This window comes from Procambarus clarkii, chromosome 50 (genome assembly GCF_040958095.1).
Source record: "Procambarus clarkii isolate CNS0578487 chromosome 50, FALCON_Pclarkii_2.0, whole genome shotgun sequence".
In the NCBI taxonomy this organism is placed as follows: Eukaryota; Metazoa; Arthropoda; class Malacostraca; order Decapoda; family Cambaridae; genus Procambarus; species Procambarus clarkii.
The window spans coordinates 4,810,111-4,829,661 of NC_091199.1; the positions used below are offsets into that span (position 1 = coordinate 4,810,111).

At 51.2% G+C, this 19,551-nt stretch overlaps 1 protein-coding gene across 1 annotated transcript in view; it reads left to right on the forward strand.

Annotated features, from left to right (window-relative positions):
* Positions 1 to 19,551, forward strand: part of LOC123772757 (uncharacterized) — a gene marked incomplete in the record, with an annotated part of 455,577 nt that overhangs the window by 393,706 nt on the left and 42,320 nt on the right. Inside the window, 1 exon segment of the mRNA XM_069303388.1 lies at positions 2,594 to 2,673. Within this exon segment, the coding sequence (XP_069159489.1) occupies positions 2,594 to 2,673 (80 nt within the window).

Consider the following 19,551-nt stretch of genomic DNA (forward strand, 5'->3'; position numbering starts at 1 on the left):
ACTACTACCACAGACCACCACTACCACAGACCACCACTACTACCACAGACCACCACTACTACCACAGACCACCACTACTACCACAGACCACCACTACTACCACAGACCACCACTACAACCACAGACCACCACTACTACCACAGACCACCACCATCACTACCACAGACCACCACTACTACCACAGACCACCACTACTACCACAGACCACCACTACTACCACAGACCACCACTACAACCACAGACCACCACTACTACCACAGACCACCACTACTACCACAGACCATCACTACTACCACAGACCACCACTACTACCACAGACCACCACTACTACCACAGACCACCACTACTTCCACAGACCACCACTACAACCACAGACCACCACTACTACCACAGACCACCACTACTACCACAGACCACCACTACTACCACAGACCACCACTACTTCCACAGACCACCACTACTACCACAGACCACCACTACTACCACAGACCACCACTACTACCACAGACCACCACTACTACCACAGACCACCACTACTACCACAGACCACCACTACTACCACAGACCACCACTACTACCACAGACCACCACTACTACCACAGACCACCACTACTACCACAGACCACCACTACAACCACAGACCACCACTACTACCACAGACCACCACTACAACCACAGACCACCACTACTACCACAGACCACCACTACAACCACAGACCACCACTACTACCACAGTCCACCACCACCACTACCACAGACCACCACTACTACCACAGACCACCACTACCACCGCAAACCACCATTACTACCACAGACCACCACTACTACCACAGACCACCACTACAACCACAGACCACCACTTCTACCACAGACCACCACCACTACCACAGACCACCACCACTACCACAGACCACCACTACTACCACAGACCACCACTACAACCACAGACCACCACTACTACCACAGACCACCACCACTACCACAGACCACCACCACTACCACAGACCACCACTACTACCACAGACCACCACTACTACCAGACCACCACTACTACCACAGACCACCACTACTACCACAGACCACCACTACTACCACAGACCACCACTACCACCGCAAACCACCATTACTACCACAGACCACCACCACTACTACCACAGACCACCACTACTACCACAGACCACCACCACTACTACCACAGACCACCACCACTACTACCACAGACCACCACTACTACAACCACAGACCACCACTACTACCACAGACCACCACTACCACCACAGACCACCACCACTACCACAGACCACCACTACCACCACAGACCACCACTACCACCACAGACCACCACCACTACCACCACAGACCACCACCACTACCACAGACCACCACTACCACCACAGACCACCACTACCACCACTACCACCACAGACCACCACTACCACCACAGACCACCACTACCACCACAGACCACCACTACCACCACAGACCACCACTACCACCACAGACCACCACTACCACCACAGACCACCACTACCACCACAGACCACCACTACCACCACAGACCACCACTACCACCACAGACCACCACTACCACCACAGACCACCTCTACTATGGTTAATTTCCCAGCGGGTAATTTGTTAATTTAGATTCATTTAAATGAGTGGACCGTATGAAGCGGACTCTATGGTTAATTCCATCTTCTCCTGGGCGTTATTTTGTACACATAAAATGGCTGGTTTATTTAATAATAAAATATCAACCGTAAATCATTGATTTGTAACAATTAATTATATTGGTTAGTTTACTAATCCACTTGTTGTTAAGTGAAATACTAAGCGAGTTTATCTGTCTAGATTTCCACATAAAGCGCCAGATAAACACTGTGAGCCTCGTGGTTACTGCGTGGCCACACTCTCGCGTGGTGACACGGGTAGACTCGTCTCTCAGGTCGTCACTGAAGATCTGCCCGAATATCACAACGTAACAGTTGCTACAGCCTAATAATGCCAATGATGTTGGTATTATTAGACAGATCTGCAAGTTATCTAACAAAGAGCTGCAAGAGGCTCGCTCTGTTCTGTCATCAATCATGCCTCGTAACCCAGCTGAATCGCTAATTTTCCCGCACTCGAGAATAAAAGTAGAAACGTTTAAATGCAACCTGGACGAGGGGTCTCGTAATAGGAGGATGTGGCAGCAGGTGGCGTTGACCTGCTGGTCACTCGCAGGTGACGAGTGACCAGGCGCAGGTCACCTACACACAGGTGACGAGTGACCAGTCAGGTGCATCTGCCAGCACCTGACGAGAACCACACTAGTCTCCTAATACTAGCCGGTCCCTCTCCCTGCTCAGTGACAAGTAACGTCACTCGTACCAGTGTAAATTCAGTCCATTTATGAACGAAGAGAGAAAGGTGTTAATTAATGTATAATTTTATTGGTCTCAATCACAAGAAACAGTTGTTTACTATTTGGAACGCTGCACGGTGAATAATTAAGTAATTGAGACATATAATATGTGGATAGAATTCATGGTGTGACTATTTTTGTTGATCAATACGTATTGATCAGTGAAAGTGATCTTCCTTGTTTCAGATCTTAACCATCATCAGGAGAGCTGAAGGTGACCCCATTGTTGAGAGTATGGGGCTCAAGATCCAGTCTAACACCCGCAGGTGAGTCCTGTGCCAGCAGGTGAGTCCTGTGCCAGCAGGTGAGTCCCGTGCCAGCAGGTGAGTCCCGTGCCAGCAGGTGAGTCCCGTGCCAGCAGGTGAGTCCCGTGCCAGCAGGTGAGTCCCGTGCCAGCAGGTGAGTCCCGTGCCAGCAGGTGAGTCCCGTGCCTCAGGCGAGTCCCGTGCCAGCAGGCGAGTCCCGTGCCAGCAGGCGAGTCCCGTGCCTCAGGCGAGTCCCGTGCCTCAGGTGAGTCCCGTGCCAGCAGGTGAGTCCCGTGCCTCAGGTGAGTCCCGTGCCAGCAGGCGAGTCCCGTGCCTCAGGCGAGTCCCGTGCCTCAGGCGAGTCCCGTGCCTCAGGCGAGTCCCGTGCCAGCAGGCGAGTCCCGTGCCAGCAGGCGAGTCCCGTGCCAGCAGGCGAGTCCCGTGCCAGCAGGCGAGTCCCGTGCCAGCAGGCGAGTCCCGTGCCAGCAGGCGAGTCCCGTGCCAGCAGGTGAGTCCCGTGCCTCAGGCGAGTCCCGTGCCAGCAGGCGAGTCCCGTGCCAGCAGGCGAGTCCCGTGCCAGCAGGCGAGTCCCGTGCCAGCAGGCGAGTCCCGTGCCAGCAGGTGAGTCCCGTGCCTCAGGCGAGTCCCGTGCCAGCAGGTGAGTCCCGTGCCAGCAGGCGAGTCCCGTGCCAGCAGGCGAGTCCCGTGCCTCAGGCGAGTCCCGTGCCAGCAGGTGAGTCCCGTGCCAGCAGGCGAGTCCCGTGCCAGCAGGCGAGTCCCGTGCCTCAGGCGAGTCCCGTGCCAGCAGGTGAGTCCCGTGCCTCAGGCGAGTCCCGTGCCAGCAGGTGAGTCCCGTGCCTCAGGCGAGTCCCGTGCCTCAGGCGAGTCCCGTGCCAGCAGGCGAGTCCCGTGCCAGCAGGCGAGTCCCGTGCCAGCAGGCGAGTCCCGTGCCTCAGATGAGTCCCGTGCCAGCAGGCGAGTCCCGTGCCAGCAGGTGAGTCCCGTGCCTCAGGCGAGTCCCGTGCCAGCAGGCGAGTCCCGTGCCAGCAGGCGAGTCCCGTGCCAGCAGGCGAGTCCCGTGCCAGCAGGCGAGTCCCGTGCCAGCAGGCGAGTCCCGTGCCTCAGGTGAGTCCCGTGCCAGCAGGCGAGTCCCGTGCCAGCAGGCGAGTCCCGTGCCAGCAGGCGAGTCCCGTGCCTCAGGTGAGTCCCGTGCCAGCAGGCGAGTCCCGTGCCAGCAGGCGAGTCCCGTGCCTCAGGTGAGTCCCGTGCCAGCAGGCGAGTCCCGTGCCAGCAGGTGAGTCCCGTGCCTCAGGCGAGTCCCGTGCCAGCAGGCGAGTCCCGTGCCTCAGGTGAGTCCCGTGCCAGCAGGCGAGTCCCGTGCCAGCAGGCGAGTCCCGTGCCTCAGGTGAGTCCCGTGCCAGCAGGCGAGTCCCGTGCCAGCAGGTGAGTCCCGTGCCTCAGGCGAGTCCCGTGCCAGCAGGCGAGTCCCGTGCCTCAGGCGAGTCCCGTGCCAGCAGGCGAGTCCCGTGCCAGCAGGCGAGTCCCGTGCCTCAGGTGAGTCCCGTGCCAGCAGGCGAGTCCCGTGCCAGCAGGCGAGTCCCGTGCCTCAGGTGAGTCCCGTGCCAGCAGGCGAGTCCCGTGCCAGCAGGTGAGTCCCGTGCCTCAGGCGAGTCCCGTGCCAGCAGGTGAGTCCCGTGCCAGCAGGCGAGTCCCGTGCCAGCAGGCGAGTCCCGTGCCTCAGGTGAGTCCCGTGCCTCAGGCGAGTCCCGTGCCAGCAGGCGAGTCCCGTGCCTCAGGCGAGTCCCGTGCCAGCAGGCGAGTCCCGTGCCTCAGGTGAGTCCCGTGCCAGCAGGCGAGTCCCGTGCCAGCAGGCGAGTCCCGTGCCAGCAGGCGAGTCCCGTGCCAGCAGGTGAGTCCCGTGCCTCAGGCGAGTCCCGTGCCTCAGGCGAGTCCCGTGCCAGCAGGCGAGTCCCGTGCCAGCAGGCGAGTCCCGTGCCAGCAGGCGAGTCCCGTGCCTCAGGTGAGTCCCGTGCCAGCAGGCGAGTCCCGTGCCAGCAGGCGAGTCCCGTGCCAGCAGGCGAGTCCCGTGCCTCAGGTGAGTCCCGTGCCTCAGGTGAGTCCCGTGCCAGCAGGTGAGTCCCGTGCCAGCAGGCGAGTCCCGTGCCTCAGGTGAGTCCCGTGCCTCAGGTGAGTCCCGTGCCTCAGGTGAGTCCCGTGCCTCAGGTGAGTCCCGTGCCTCAGGTGAGTCCCGTGCCAGCAGGCGAGTCCCGTGCCTCAGGTGAGTCCCGTGCCAGCAGGTGAGTCCCGTGCCTCAGGCGAGTCCCGTGCCTCAGGTGAGTCCCGTGCCTCAGGTGAGTCCCGTGCCAGCAGGTGAGTCCCGTGCCTCAGGTGAGTCCCGTGCCTCAGGTGAGTCCCGTGCCTCAGGCGAGTCCCGTGCCTCAGGTGAGTCCCGTGCCTCAGGTGAGTCCCGTGCCAGCAGGTGAGTCCCGTGCCTCAGGTGAGTCCCGTGCCAGCAGGTGAGTCCCGTGCCTCAGGTGAGTCCCGTGCCAGCAGGTGAGTCCCGTGCCTCAGGTGAGTCCCGTGCCAGCAGGTGAGTCCCGTGCCTCAGGTGAGTCCCGTGCCAGCAGGTGAGTCCCGTGCCTCAGGTGAGTCCCGTGCCAGCAGGTGAGTCCCGTGCCTCAGGTGAGTCCCGTGCCTCAGGTGAGTCCCGTGTAACAAGAGAGCAGTACATAGTACATGGACATCATAACAGCATGAACAGGCCACGTGGAGGATGAACAACCCACAGGCGCCAGACAGGCGGCGGCAGACAATGTAAAAGTTACACCTCTGTACAAGTTAGCCATAGAGTCAGGTCAACGGTCATCGAATCACAAAGAGGTCAGAATTGATGCCGTCATGGTAATCTTCAGGGATTAACCCCTAAACAACAAATGCAAAACCCTCATGTTCAGCTGAGGAGCAGCAGATCAGGGGAGAGTCAGTAGAGTGGGCGCAGCCCAGTAGGAAGGTGGGTGTGGACTCGGGGAAGGAACATCATCTCCCGGAAACGGTGGAACAACATATGAGTAAGTACGGCTCTCTTGTACTAAAGCACCTCATTCAGTACTCTTGGCCTCTAGTAGGGAATATAGTTAGGGAGTGTCTTATTTAATTATTTTTAATAAAGTCAGATATTAAGTGTTATTAAATGGGTATTAATGGTTCCTTGCCTAGTGATATTGGGCCTACCGTCCCTTTTGCCCTAGTGACCTAGTGCTCTTAATTATTCAGTACTCCTCCCCCCGTTCGCCTTCCGTGTTGAGGTGTTAGTATTGGTGTGTCCCGCCTTATTCTTGTGTACACCATAGTTCCCAAGTGGTCAGGATTATTCGAGTGTCAGGCCAGGATCCTTGTACCGTTCAATTGTCCCCTACACCTGTCCTGGTAGGTTATTCCATCTGCAAGACCTACGAATCTCACTCCGGTCCCCTGTCCGGTAACTCAGGGTGGTGGCAGCGCCACTCGGTAACTCATACGATAGGCTGTGACTACGATTACCTCTATCTTTCTGTCTCACTCTCCCTCACTAGTGTCTCACTCTCCCTCGCCCTCACTCGCTCTCGTTCTCCCCCCCTTGCTCTCGTTCTCGCTCTCTCCTCTCTCTCTCCTCATTCTCTGCCTCCCTCTTCCTCTCTCTCTCTCTCCTCATTCTCTGCCTCCCTCTTCCTCTCTCTCTCTCCCCTTCCTCTGTGTACTGGTTTACGTCTTCGTATGACGGCCCGAGTGTTAACATCTTACATGATCGGTATAGCATCTGTTATTACCATAGAAAGAGCGGAGATTGCACGGTTAGCTCAGTGGTAGTAGCGGAGTGCGCGGTCGAGATAGATACGAGGCGAGATATTACAATTAGGGTTATTACACCCGTGCCAGCAGGTGAGTCCCGTGCCAGCAGGTGAGTCCCGTGCCTCAGGTGAGTCCCGTGCCAGCAGGTGAGTCCCGTGCCAGCAGGTGAGTCCCGTGCCAGCAGGTGAGTCCCGTGCCAGCAGGTGAGTCCCGTGCCAGCAGGTGAGTCCCGTGCCAGCAGGTGAGTCCTGTGCCAGCAGGTGAGTCCCACGCCACGTGGACTTAGCCGTTTGATCGGCTAAGATTCTACACAACTCGTGACGTCGATATTCGGCTTTCTAACAAACTCAAGGATCTTAATCACTGCCACCACCAGACCATGTGATCAATGCTGTCAATTAATTGTGGTCCGGACCAATTAATTAACTCTTAATCCTTGGGGATAAGTTATCCCCAATTTCGTGGAACGGGAGGTATTAGTTACGTCAAGTGTGGGAATTTACTTGCAAAGAAGGGAATATATTAGCTCTTGAGCTGGGCCAGGCTTACGACCCAAATAAACCCAGACTCGTGGAGACCAAATGGCGAGGACCATCACATGTAAAATCATTCATGGAAATAATAAATTACTGAGAAATAATCTGATCAGTTTATTTGTGTAAAATCTACCAGAAGCCACTAATAAAAATCACTTCCTGACTTAACACTCTAACAGGACTTAGGTTCCTAAACTTTTAATATTCCCTATTGAGGCACGAATGAAATCATTTTCCTATACCAAAACTCAGCAACTTTTACCTTGAACTATGAAACCAGCCGATGGAGTGCTGTTCTCTGGAGAGGTGAATGGTTGACCTCTCCAGTTGCTGCCCAAAACCACACAGTCTAGCCTGTTCTCAGCTAAGGACTGATCTAGGCTAGTAAGTATTAATCCGCCAGGTTTATCAATTTACCAAGCAGGGTTTAACTTGAACAAACTAACCCTAATTACTGGCAACCCCAGATGGTTGAATTATCATTTAACTGGTGGTAATTAAATTAGGCATCTTAGGGAAAGGCTATTTCCAATTACAGTATTGGCTAGTGGTCTGCTTTTATAATTTTACGAATTACTAATGTGGTCACTCTCCGGGCCGCGTGACCTTGACATGGTGAGTCATCCGGACCACAAACTAGTCCCTCCACATGACGCCATTTCTCTGTGACAATATACAACCCTGATCTCAACCTTCATTCTACATACATGTAAACCTAACATACATAAATCAAATTAGTTGTTACTGTAATTACTGTGATTGTTAAATAATTCATTATTTGTTGCATTAAAACAAAGGAGACGGCCATTTTGTATTCAGCCTACTCTCTAATCCCTTGAGTCCCTGGGGATATGACCCTTCCTGGCTACTCAGGTAGGAACTCTCGTGTGACTGCATCTTTCCAAAACCCCCATGGACCAATGTGATGCCTATGACTGAGAATCTATAATAAATAATTTCTACAACAAACCAGTTTGTTACACCCATGCCAGCAGGTGAGTCCCATGCCAGCAGATGAGTCATGCCAGCAGGTGAGTCCCATGCCAGCAGGTGAGTCCCATGCCAGCAGGTGAGTCATGCCAGCAGGTGAGTCCCATGCCAGCAGATGAGTCCTGTGCCAGCAGATGAGTCCTGTGTCAGTAGGTGAGTTGCATGCCAACAGGTGAGTCTCGTGCCAGCAGGTGAGTCTCATGCCAGCAGGTGAGTCTCATGCCAGCAGGTGAGTCTCATGCCAGCAGGTGAGTCTCATGCCAGCAGGTGAGTCTCATGCCAGCAGGTGAGTCTCATGCCAGCAGGTGAGTCCTGTGCCAGTAGGTGAGTTGCATGCCAACAGGTGAGTCTCATGCCAGCAGGTGAGTCTCATGCCAGTAGGTGAGTCTCATGCCAGCAGGTGAGTCTCATGCCAGCAGGTGAGTCCTGTGCCAGCAGGTGAGTCTCATGCCAACAGGTGAGTCTCATGCCAGCAGGTGAGTCTCATGCCAACAGGTGAGTCTCATGCCAGCAGGTGAGTCTCATGCCAGCAGGTGAGTCTCATGCCAGCAGGTGAGTCTCATGCCAGCAGGTGAGTCTCATGCCAACAGGTGAGTCTCATGCCAGCAGGTGAGTCTCATGCCAGCAGGTGAGTCCTGTGCCAGTAGGTGAGTCTCATGCCAACAGGTGAGTCTCATGCCAGCAGGTGAGTCTCATGCCAGCAGGTGACTCTCATGCCAGCAGGTGAGTCTCATGCCAGCAGGTGAGTCCTGTGCCAGTAGGTGAGTTGCATGCCAGCAGGTGAGTCTCATGCCAACAGGTGAGTCTCATGCCAGCAGGTGAGTCTCATGCCAGCAGGTGAGTCTCATGCCAGCAGGTGAGTCTCATGCCAGCAGGTGAGTCTCATGCCAGCAGGTGAGTCTCATGCCAGCAGGTGAGTCTCATGCCAGCAGGTGAGTCTCATGCCAACAGGTGAGTCTCATGCCAACAGGTGAGTCTCATGCCAACAGGTGAGTCTCATGCCAACAGGTGAGTCTCATGCCAACAGGCGAGTCTCATGCCAGCAGGCGAGTCTCATGCCAGCAGGCGAGTCTCATGCCAGCAGGCGAGTCTCATGCCAGCAGGCGAGTCTCATGCCAGCAGGCGAGTCTCATGCCAGCAGGCGAGTCTCATGCCAGCAGGCGAGTCTCATGCCAACAGGCGAGTCTCGCCAACAGGGGATTAAGTAATTATCTAAAGAGGGCACCAAGCTGGGGAGGCTATGTTGCACCATTAAAGTCGCAGGATATTCAGAAGGCGCTTAATATCACAAAGGATGCCAATACCAGAACAAAATCAAAGGCTTCTGATTCACCAAGGATTATATCGAGGAACGAGTGACCACGAGGGACGGTCGGGAAGCAAGATTCACAAAATCCTGAAAATCAGGACGTTTAATAAGAGGATGTATGACCGTAAGAGGGACAATGCTGTTTGAACAATAAGGAGCAAGGCGGCGCTCCATTAAGTGCCCGTGAGTTAAGCGTGTACGACCAATATACAACCTTGCCAGAGCCGTTTCCCACCGCCAGTTACGGTGGTAGGAGGAAGGCCACAGGGACACACTACTCTTAAGAGTATGGAGCTTGTTACCAGTAACAAAAGACCAACGCCTCTTCCAATGGGCACAGATTGAGAAATTAATGACTGGTTGGAAATCAGAATAAAGAACGCCTTTGCAGGAAATAGGACAATTGAGGATAGCCTCCTTAGTGGCAGTGTATGCACAATTATTTGAGGTAACACCAGTAAGGTTGGGAGCCCAGCAAAACTTGACGGTAAAGACTTAGACCCATCTGTGAAGACTACAAGTGTGAAGAAAAATGTGAAAGAAAATGCGTTTCAGAACTGTAGAAGGGGTAGAAGCCTTTGTCATGAGGGGTCAAGGTTTTGCAAAACTTTGAAAATGGGACCCTTAATGGGTCCCATTAATGGGGGCAAGCATGGAACCACATGAGGAGAAATATTGGTAACATGAACCGAGAGAGAGAATCTGGCAAGGGATTCATCCATACAGACAAAGAGGGCCCACAGGAGGGGTAATGGTCCAAGCACGACATAAGTGAGAGTGAGGATGATGGGACAGTGCAAGGTAACGAAGACAGTAACGATCACGACGATCCTGTTGAGACAGGACGCCTGTGTCAACATACAGGCTCAGGATGGGGGATGAATGGAAGACATCAAAGTTAAGGCATAGCCCAGTATGGTGCAGAGCATCAAGGCCATGAAAAGAGAGGTAGACAAGTAAGTGAGACAGCCATAATAAAGTTTACACAGCACAAAGACTGTAAATATAAGAGCGTGTGTCTATCAGCTCTGCAGGAAGTATGGAACAAGTCTTTAAGTTAAGGGCCTTAGAGCATTAAACTCAAAGGTAAGAGATATGAGGCAACAAAGACAAATGTGTCAAATGTGTAACTCAGATATTAACTCAGATATTTGATAATATTTAATATCAAATATTAAAAGAGGATTACCACAGAGCAGCAAAGAGGGACGAAGAAGGACCTGCTTCTGAGTAAAAGTCATAGCACAAGTCTTAGTTGTAGAGAACTTGAAGCCATGATTAGTGGCCCAGGATGGCACAACATCAATCACAAGTTGAAGCCGCCGTTGAAGGAAAGGCGAGTCATCATCTCAACAGCAGAGGGTAAGATCGTCAACATAGAGAGCTGAGAAAATACCAGAGGGAAGAGAGGAAAGAAGACCATTGAGAGGAACCAGAAAAGACAGTAGTTCTCAGAACACTACCTTGAGGCACACCTTTGTATTGCCAAAAAAAGAGGCAGGGAGAGTGGTACCAGGCCTAACTAAATGAGCGACTTTAGAGGAAGCTTTGTAGAAATAGAGGGAGATTTTCTTAAATGCCAAAAGAATGGAGCTGGGACAGAACACGATGTCTCCATGAGGTGTCATATGATGTGCCTTTCCAGGTAAAAAATGGCAGCAGCAACAGTGGTCTTTGCAGCAAAGGCAGTTCAAGTATAGACCTCTAAGTCCACTAAGACATCAGTCATGCCGCAACATTTGCGAAAGCCAAATTGAGAAGAGAAGAGGTGTTGATAACATTCTAAGAACCACGGCAGATGGACATTGACCATACGTTCAAAACGTTTGCCAATGCAACACGTTTGGGCAATAGGGCAGAAATCCTTAGGGGTTATCCCTTGAGAACCTGGTTTCCGAAAGGGAAGAACTGCCTCAAGTCAGTCCTCAGAGACTGATGATGCCTCCCAGATACGGTTGTAAATATTCAGTAAATACTGAAATGTGCATGGAGGGATATGGCAAAGCATCTCATGTCATTTGAGCCCACTGCCGAAGAACTGCAAAGTATCAGAGTACACTGTAATTCCTACAGAAGGGATCGTTATAGTGGAGATGTAGATGGGTGCGAAAATCTAAGGGACAAGATTCAAGAAGATGCTTACGGGAGTAAGATGAGAACCGAAGCGAACAGTCGAGAAGTGTTAACTCAGTTTTGGATGCGACCAACACTGGATCTGCCACAAGAGAACCATGGAGGTGAAGGACTGGTTTTCTTCCAGATCTGGGAGAGAGGAGTCTCAACTGTAATGGTTGGCAACCCTCATGCTTCGCCATACGGATGGCTAAGCATGAAGGTTGGCCTCTACCTCCTCGTGTGCTATGGGAGGAAGAGCAGGGAACAGAGCGGAGGGCACCATTGAATACAGTGCCGTGAAAAAGGAGGGGGGTTCGAGGAAGAGGCAGATCAGAGAAGTCAGAAAAAGTAGTGTGACGGGTGACTAGTTTCCAGTCAGCCTTGGCAAACTGCCACCTAGTGAAGGAGAGGAAAGGGTGAAACGAGAAGGATGTTACAAGGATTGGGAATGTTCACTGTTATGAAGGTCATATAGAACCCGCCATGTTAAATCTAAGTAAATGGAAGATGAGCAGAGAGAAAGATCAAGACAGGAAAGGGTGCAAATTCATGAGTAAACATAAGTTGGTTCACCAGAATTCAGAAGAAACAAAGAACAGGAACTTTAGAACAGATCGTCATCGTCGATTATTGTGACCGTCAGAGTTTGCAGCCAGAAGACGCCGGACTGAGGTGAGGAGCAACCTCTGGTTGCTCCTCACCTCAGCGAGCTGCCAAGCCACCCAGATAGTGACGGGGTGTACTTCCTTCGACCCTGTTCTGGAGGGCGGGTCAGCTGTATCACTTTGGCTTAACCCTCGTACTTAATACCATAAGGTGAAGGCTACCTTCCTGAACATGTTCACTCATGAATTTTTACGGGTTCACCATAGCCCGTGCTACATGGACATTTCATTTTGAGTAGCTAAATCTAAAGCAACAAACAACAACTTCCTGAACGACCATACTTTCATCAAGAGTGATCTACTGTAAACAGTCTCCACGGCCACCAACGTCACGCCCATTGACTTACGCCAGGAGGGAGTGGGAGTTGCTCTTTTTTACTCCCAGGATGGCAACTTCAACCACCCGGGCCGCTTTGGAAAATGTGCATATCAGCCTTACACTCCCTCAACGCTTCGTTGCTGAAAGAACAGTCTTCATCAGAGGAGCCAGCACATGGATCACCGAACACGCAACCGAAGAAATTCTCGAAAGCTTTAACATGGAAAACCCCTCCATGACACCATCCACTCTCCTTATCAACAACTCTGCTAATGGCTGCCCAACCTTGAAACTAACTTTCTACTCTGCAGTTGCAGCGAACCTCGCCACCTCACAAGGGATCAAGTGTTTTGGAGCCAAGATTCCACCGGCACAGATCAAGAAAGAACGCTTTTACAACCTCACACAGTGCTTCACGTGTTATCAGTAGTCACACGCCACCAACAAATGCCAGGAATGGTAGTGCAGTATCTGTGCAGAAGATCATCATTACTCCGTCTACAAGGCCGATTTCGACCAAAGTCTCGTCTGCAATGGCGACCACAGTGTGCTCTCACATCGCTGCCTGAGCCGACAAGAAGAAATATGGAGAATTGAAGAACTGGGAAGACTTGCCTCCTCCACGACCAATACAACTTCCACCAGCGTCAGCTCCATCCCTGCAGGGCTCAACATCCAATCAGAAGCTTTTCCTCATCTACCAGGCAGTAGCTCCACCTCCCAGCCTTCACATTGGAGGACCAACGCCCCAATCAGCAGCACAGCCTCAGTCTACTTCCGATGCGGGACTGGTGTCGGCTCTCCTCAGACTGGCAGAGAGGATTACTGGGTCAGACAACCAGTTGCTCATCACAACCATCAACTCCCTGTATACTGCAAATGGATTAACTACCATCAGTGTTCCCGAGGTGATGCTTGCTGCCCCGGAGAACACATCACTACTATTGTCGACACCAGCTTCATTACCACAAGACGTACCTGCTACTGTGCAACCTGCCAACGTACCTCCTGCGACACCTCTTACTCAAGATATTCCACGGACACTGAGTGTATCCACGAAACCTGCTAGCCCTGCTTTAACTAGAACTCGCACTCCACATCTTGCCGCACGGCCCACTTCTACAGATCCGCTACTACTCAACCTTCAAGAAACACCGCCTCTGCTTTTTAATCAGACGACTTGTCCAACGAGGACATCTCAGTTGGGACATCGCAAGCCCGACAGCTGAGTGTACAGAGCTCGGGATTCGTAGTCCTGAGGTTCCTGGTTCGATCCCCGGTGGAGGCGGAAACAACTGGGGAGAGTTTCTTTCACCCTAATGATCCTGTTCGCATAGCAGTAAATTGGTTTGTCTAAACAGCTGTCTAACCTGGGAGTTAGACAACTGCTACAGGCTGCTTCCTGGGGATGTGTAATAAAAAGGAGGCCTAGTCGAGGACCGGGATGCTAAGCTCCGAAATCATCTCAAGATAGCCGTCCCCGCCTCACCGAAGGTACAAATTTAGACCAGAAGACTTCCTGCTTGACGAAACCTTGAACGACAGTACTGCGATGTCAACTAGAAGTAAGACCACCAAGAAGCCAACGAAGACTGATAACCCAAGCAAGACGAAAAGCAGCCGAAAGAAAGAAAGAAGACAAAAGAGGTCTGAAGCCTGAAGACAAAAGAATGAAGGTCCAGGTTCAAGAACAACCACCTAGAAGATAACACCGCCATCAAGACAGACTTCATTTACAGCTCCTAAAACCTACCAACACACATCCTCCGAGACAGCACTTCATCAAACCAACATGGATAAGACTGTGCAACTCCTCCCCTCTAAGTTAGCCAACCATCAAGCCTTCTGCGCCGCCTTGCAACTTATTGACGTTTGAAGAAACAAGATTACAGTACCAAACTACTTGAGAATCACGACTACTCCAAACCACAGTGGACAGGCCACTGATCTATCTGCCCCTCTCGCCACCATCCTCATCCTGTTTCCAGAGATTTCATCCTTGCCTCAAGTTTCTTCATTTCCCAACTTACCAAACCCTCTGGTCCTGAACCCGAACCTGAAGAACAAGAGAGGACAAATGATTCAAGAAGTCAGCTTCACCTATTTATCAGATCATCACCCCAGAGAATAAGGAGTCTAACAGGTGTTTAAGAAACATTTGGAGAGAGATAAATGGAACAGACAGTGTATAACCTATTCACAAAGTTACAGGTAGCAGAGGAATGAATGAGCAACTGGAAAAGAAGAGCGACAAAAGGAATATCATTACAAATCAAAAGTGCATTAGAGTTACACAGCAGTTCCAGCAGTCCCCATGGAGCAGTGATAAAGCACTTGCCCAGCACTTCGCGAGGGCTTTGGTCTGGGTTCGTATCCCGGCCAGGGAGGATTTACTGGACACCACCAATCGTTAACTGTAGCCTCTGTTCACCCAGCAGTGAATGGGTACCTGGTTGTTAAACGATTTGGCGGGTCGAATTCCAGGAAAAATAAGGATTAAGGACCTGCCCGAAACTATGCGTCTTAGTGGCGGCTTTACAAGAATGTAAGAACTCTTTTTTATATATAAATATAAATAAATAAAAAGCATCAGCTCCTGGAGACATAGACAAAGCGGCAAAAACTGTATGATCAGAAGATGGAGTACATGGAAGTTGGCATTACAAACTACGAATATTCCATTGAATAATATACATTGTTAAAAATAGAGATAACAGAAACAGAGATCACAAGGGGAACAACAACGGCAAAGAAGAACACAGTATACTAGATAGGATCAGGATCAGGTTCAGTGAAATTAGGGTTACAATGCATAGATAAATCTACCAAAGACGATTGAGTCAAGGGTAGACCAGAGGTGGACTAACAGAATATGGAGTGAGAGGAGACATTGGAGACGGGCGGTCAAGAAATTGGGGTGAGAAAGAAGAGAAACAGGGGAGTGCACTTGATCAAGGGAAGCACCTGAGAGAGAATCAAGGGCTACGGGAATCTCTATAGCCGAGACAGGCGACTATAGCACTGAAATGGGAGGAGACGGTGGGACAGAGTCGGAAGGGGAAAGCAAGATTTGCATTGATGCCTTCTGACCCACCGGGAAGGAAGGTGAGGAGCCAGGTTTACGTTTCTGACTTAGAGAGACATACCCGCAGCAGTGTACGGGGCGACAACCTCCACAGTCTCAACAGAAGAGGAAGAACGAGAGCGGTCAACACAAGGACGGCTGGAAGTAGGATGGACAATGGCCTGGATGTCATCATCAATCATTGAGAGTTAGTGGGCCTTCTCCAGTGATGTGATTTGGGATCAGAGCACTATCACACTGCTCTTGCTCCCACTACCATGCATCTATAGGGAGCCGGTCGGCCGAGCGGACAGCACGCTGGACTTGTGATCCTGTGGTCCTGGGTTCGATCCCAGGCGCCGGCGAGAAACAATGGGCAGAGTTTCTTTCACCCTATGCCCCTGTTACCTAGCAGTAAAATAAGTGCCTGGGTGTTTGTCAGCTGTCACGGGCTGCTTCCTGGGGGTGGAGGCCTGGTCGAGGACCGGGCCGCGGGGACACTAAAAAGCCCCAAAATCACCTCAAGATAACCTCAAGATAGTCACAAACGCTACAAGGTTAGGGGCACGCCCCTTGATCATGCGTTCAGTAAAATCGATCTTCTGAAGCTTCTTAAGGACGTTGGTGGAGTAACACCTTTCGACGTCGGACAGGAAGGCACCGACTTTGTATTCTTCTTCTCGTCAGAGGAGAACCTCGACGTGCTGCTCCATTAAAAAACCAAGTTTCGCACCAAACACCAACTCTGCCTAAACTTTCCACGTATATACATTGCTGCACAAACTGTATTCGTCGGTAAGATCAGCCAATGGGCCAGGGAACAGGAAAAGGTATCTAGAGATTTGATGTCCGACATTGAGGACACAAACCCCGGTATGGAAGTGCATACGACACAATTCGTCAAGGGCCTCAACCTGAAGATTACATTTACAACCATAGCTGTGGCCACCCTGGCTACCACAAATGGTATCTACTGCTTCGGCATCCACGTTCCATCCAGTGTCTCTGGTGCTACGAATACTCCTACCCCACCAACAAGTGTCAACAGCCCATCCAGAAATGCAGCATTTGCACCAAGAAACACCACAATACCATCTGCACTTCGAAAATGCCACGTTGCTTGCTCTGCGACAGCAATCACCCTGCAATTTCCCAATTGATGCCCCCGCAGACAAGAGGCTATCAAGAATCTGGAAAAAGCCAAATCCTCTTCTGCAACTAGCACCAACTCAAGCACTTCGGCTCCACCCAACCAATCACAAGCCGAGCCACCCTTCAACGTTCAAGCCGCTATTTTCCCGCAGCTTCCAGGAGGAAAATTCACTGCTCACCAGCCTGAAGCCACGAAACACCAGTCCAGTCAATGGGGTCCCAGCTCCCGGACCGCCAGCCATTCTCTGAACCAGCAGTCGCCACCCACATCTCACCCCAGACCAATCACTGTACAGCACTGTACATGCTTTAACAACGACGGCAAGGATGATTGCCGGCTCCAACCCACAGGCATTTGTGAAGGTCTTGAATATTCTCTACTCTGCTAATGATCTCCCCAACCGTCACTGTACCAGACGCAGTCTACACCACCTTGATGCCAGCCACAAGTTCTCCTCCAGCTGCTGACCCGGTCATCGAGGGGACACGACCACCCTTACTGACCTGCTATTCGCAGTTGCAATGTCCGCTACGGCAGCTACTACAACGGAGCCGCCGCCTTCTCATCCATCGACATCTGTTACAGTTCCACCCATCGTCTGTGAGCTCACAGAACCTTCTGCTTCAGCGACAGGACCTACTGCTGCAACTCAACCTTCAATTGCCTATAGCAACTTGGATTCAGCTGATTCATCAGACGACATCTCAGTTGGGACTTCATACTCTCCTCAAAGAATCAACCGAGAGGACTACCAAACCAACAAAAACTCGAACGCCAGTACTACCATTTAAACACGAAGCAAGACCTACATGAAGACTAAAGACCCTAACAAGAAGAAAAAGAAGTCAAAACATCGGTAAGAAGAATGAAGAAAGAAGATTGCATCTACCAACACACCATCAAGTCAACATCGACAAGACTGAACCACTCCTCCTTGCCCTCAACTCGCCATCAAGCCTCCCAGGTCGCCAAGCAGCCTGATGCCTTATGAATAAAGAAGAAAATTGGATAAAATACTAAAAGACAAACGACCACTCCAATCCACAGTGGACAGGCCACTGATCTTTCTGCCCCTCTCATCGCCGCCCTCTTCCTGTTTCCTGGGATTTCATCCTTGTCCTCAAGTTCTTCGATCCCCAGCTTGCCAAACCCTTTGGTCCGGAAGCCCAGAAGCTGGCCTGGATGAACAGGGGTTGTGGAGGGGCAAAAGACAGAGGGGCAGGCTGAGAAGAACGATGGGGTCGAGAAGAGAAAGAAGGAACAGGGATGATGGAGGAGGTGGGGAAATGACACAAAGACAACAAGAGGGAGAAGACCGGGCAGGAAGGAAACACCAGGTGTGGAACTTTGAGGAAAACCATCGGTTTCAGAACGAAGAGGAGCTGAAGGCGGGGAGGTGGTGGAGGTGTTGAGGTCCAAGGACTGGAAACGGTTATGGAATTGAGAAAGTGGGAGAGGTTGAGAAGTGGAACGCAACACACAACCATAAGACATGTTGGAGAAAGAGGGAAGACGGCGAACGTGGCGTCTCGCCTCGGGGAAATATAAATGATCGCAATGTTTTAAATTGAGGATAACTTCCTCAAATTTGTAGTGTACACATGTGTGGGGAGAAGGCAGGGTCGGCGTCACCGCCATTAATGCAGCAATCCTGGGAAGAAGAGCACTCCGTCTTAGAATGACCCAAGTCTCCACACAAGGGGCATAGAGACCTCACTTGTGCACCTGAAGGGACCATGCCCCAATCTCCAGCACTTATTACAGAGGCAAGGAGATTGAATGTACTTGAAGAGAGGGCAAACCCGCTTCGAGTCTTATAGTTTTAATCCTGGGCCACAGAGCGGCTCCCAGAGCAGTTCTCATAGCATTGTTTTGTGCTACTTCAAGCTTTTTTCCACTGTTGTTGTGATAGGCTTGCTAGTGTAAATGTGGCTCTGAAGATCCTCTCTTCAAGAAAGAATATCTCAAAGAACAGCTACAATTATGAGTAAGATAAGTGTTTCCCCTGATCCAGTCCCATTACGACAGGCCTTGGTGGTTGGTCTTGGCTAAAACAACGGAAACTCTTGGGCTGCCAGAGAAGGAGAAGTCCTAAACAAACTACAATTAAAAAACATTATCCTTGATAGAGGAGGTGATCATCCGCACCCAAACTACACTTGTTCCCCACCGTGGGAGGAGCCTACCTACAAAATAGTTATAAAAATTCTCTCAATGAAAAAGGCTGCCTATGATCCAACAATCTTAAGGCGCATCATAGAAAAGCAAATGAGCAGCATAGCAATAGCAGGAGCCACCCATATCTTCACAGACGGATCGGTTAACACAGAATATGAGAGTGCTGGCGCTGCTCTTTGCACGGCCAGCGTACAGGCATATTGGAGACTGGGAGGACTAGTATCATCAACCCAAACTGAGCTGTTTGCCATACAACAGGCAAACACTCAATTGAACAAAACAAAACATGATTGAACAAAACACTCAAAATGTAATCGTACACACAGACTCAAAAGCAGCACTTCAAATATTAGGAAAAAGGCAGTGGAAAGACAACATGGAAATAATTACCACCATTTTGTATCTTTGAGCAGTCGCTAAAGGCAAAAGGCTCACCATAACCCTAAACTGGATCCCATCCCATGTTGGAATCCCATTAAATGAGAAAGCCGATGAAATTGCTAAATTAGCAACTCGTCATCCAGTGATACATAAAACAATCCAACCCAGCCTAGAGAACATAAAATCTTCACCACCAAAAACCTCAAGTCACAACAAAGCCGACCTACACCAGAGAGTAGCTGAAGGTTCGCCATCTGCAACATGGTATCTTCAGGACACCAAGTTAAAAAGGTTAAATATCCCAAAAGGAATCCACAGGGAAATAGCAGTTAGGTTTTATAGACTACGTCTAGGTTACAGA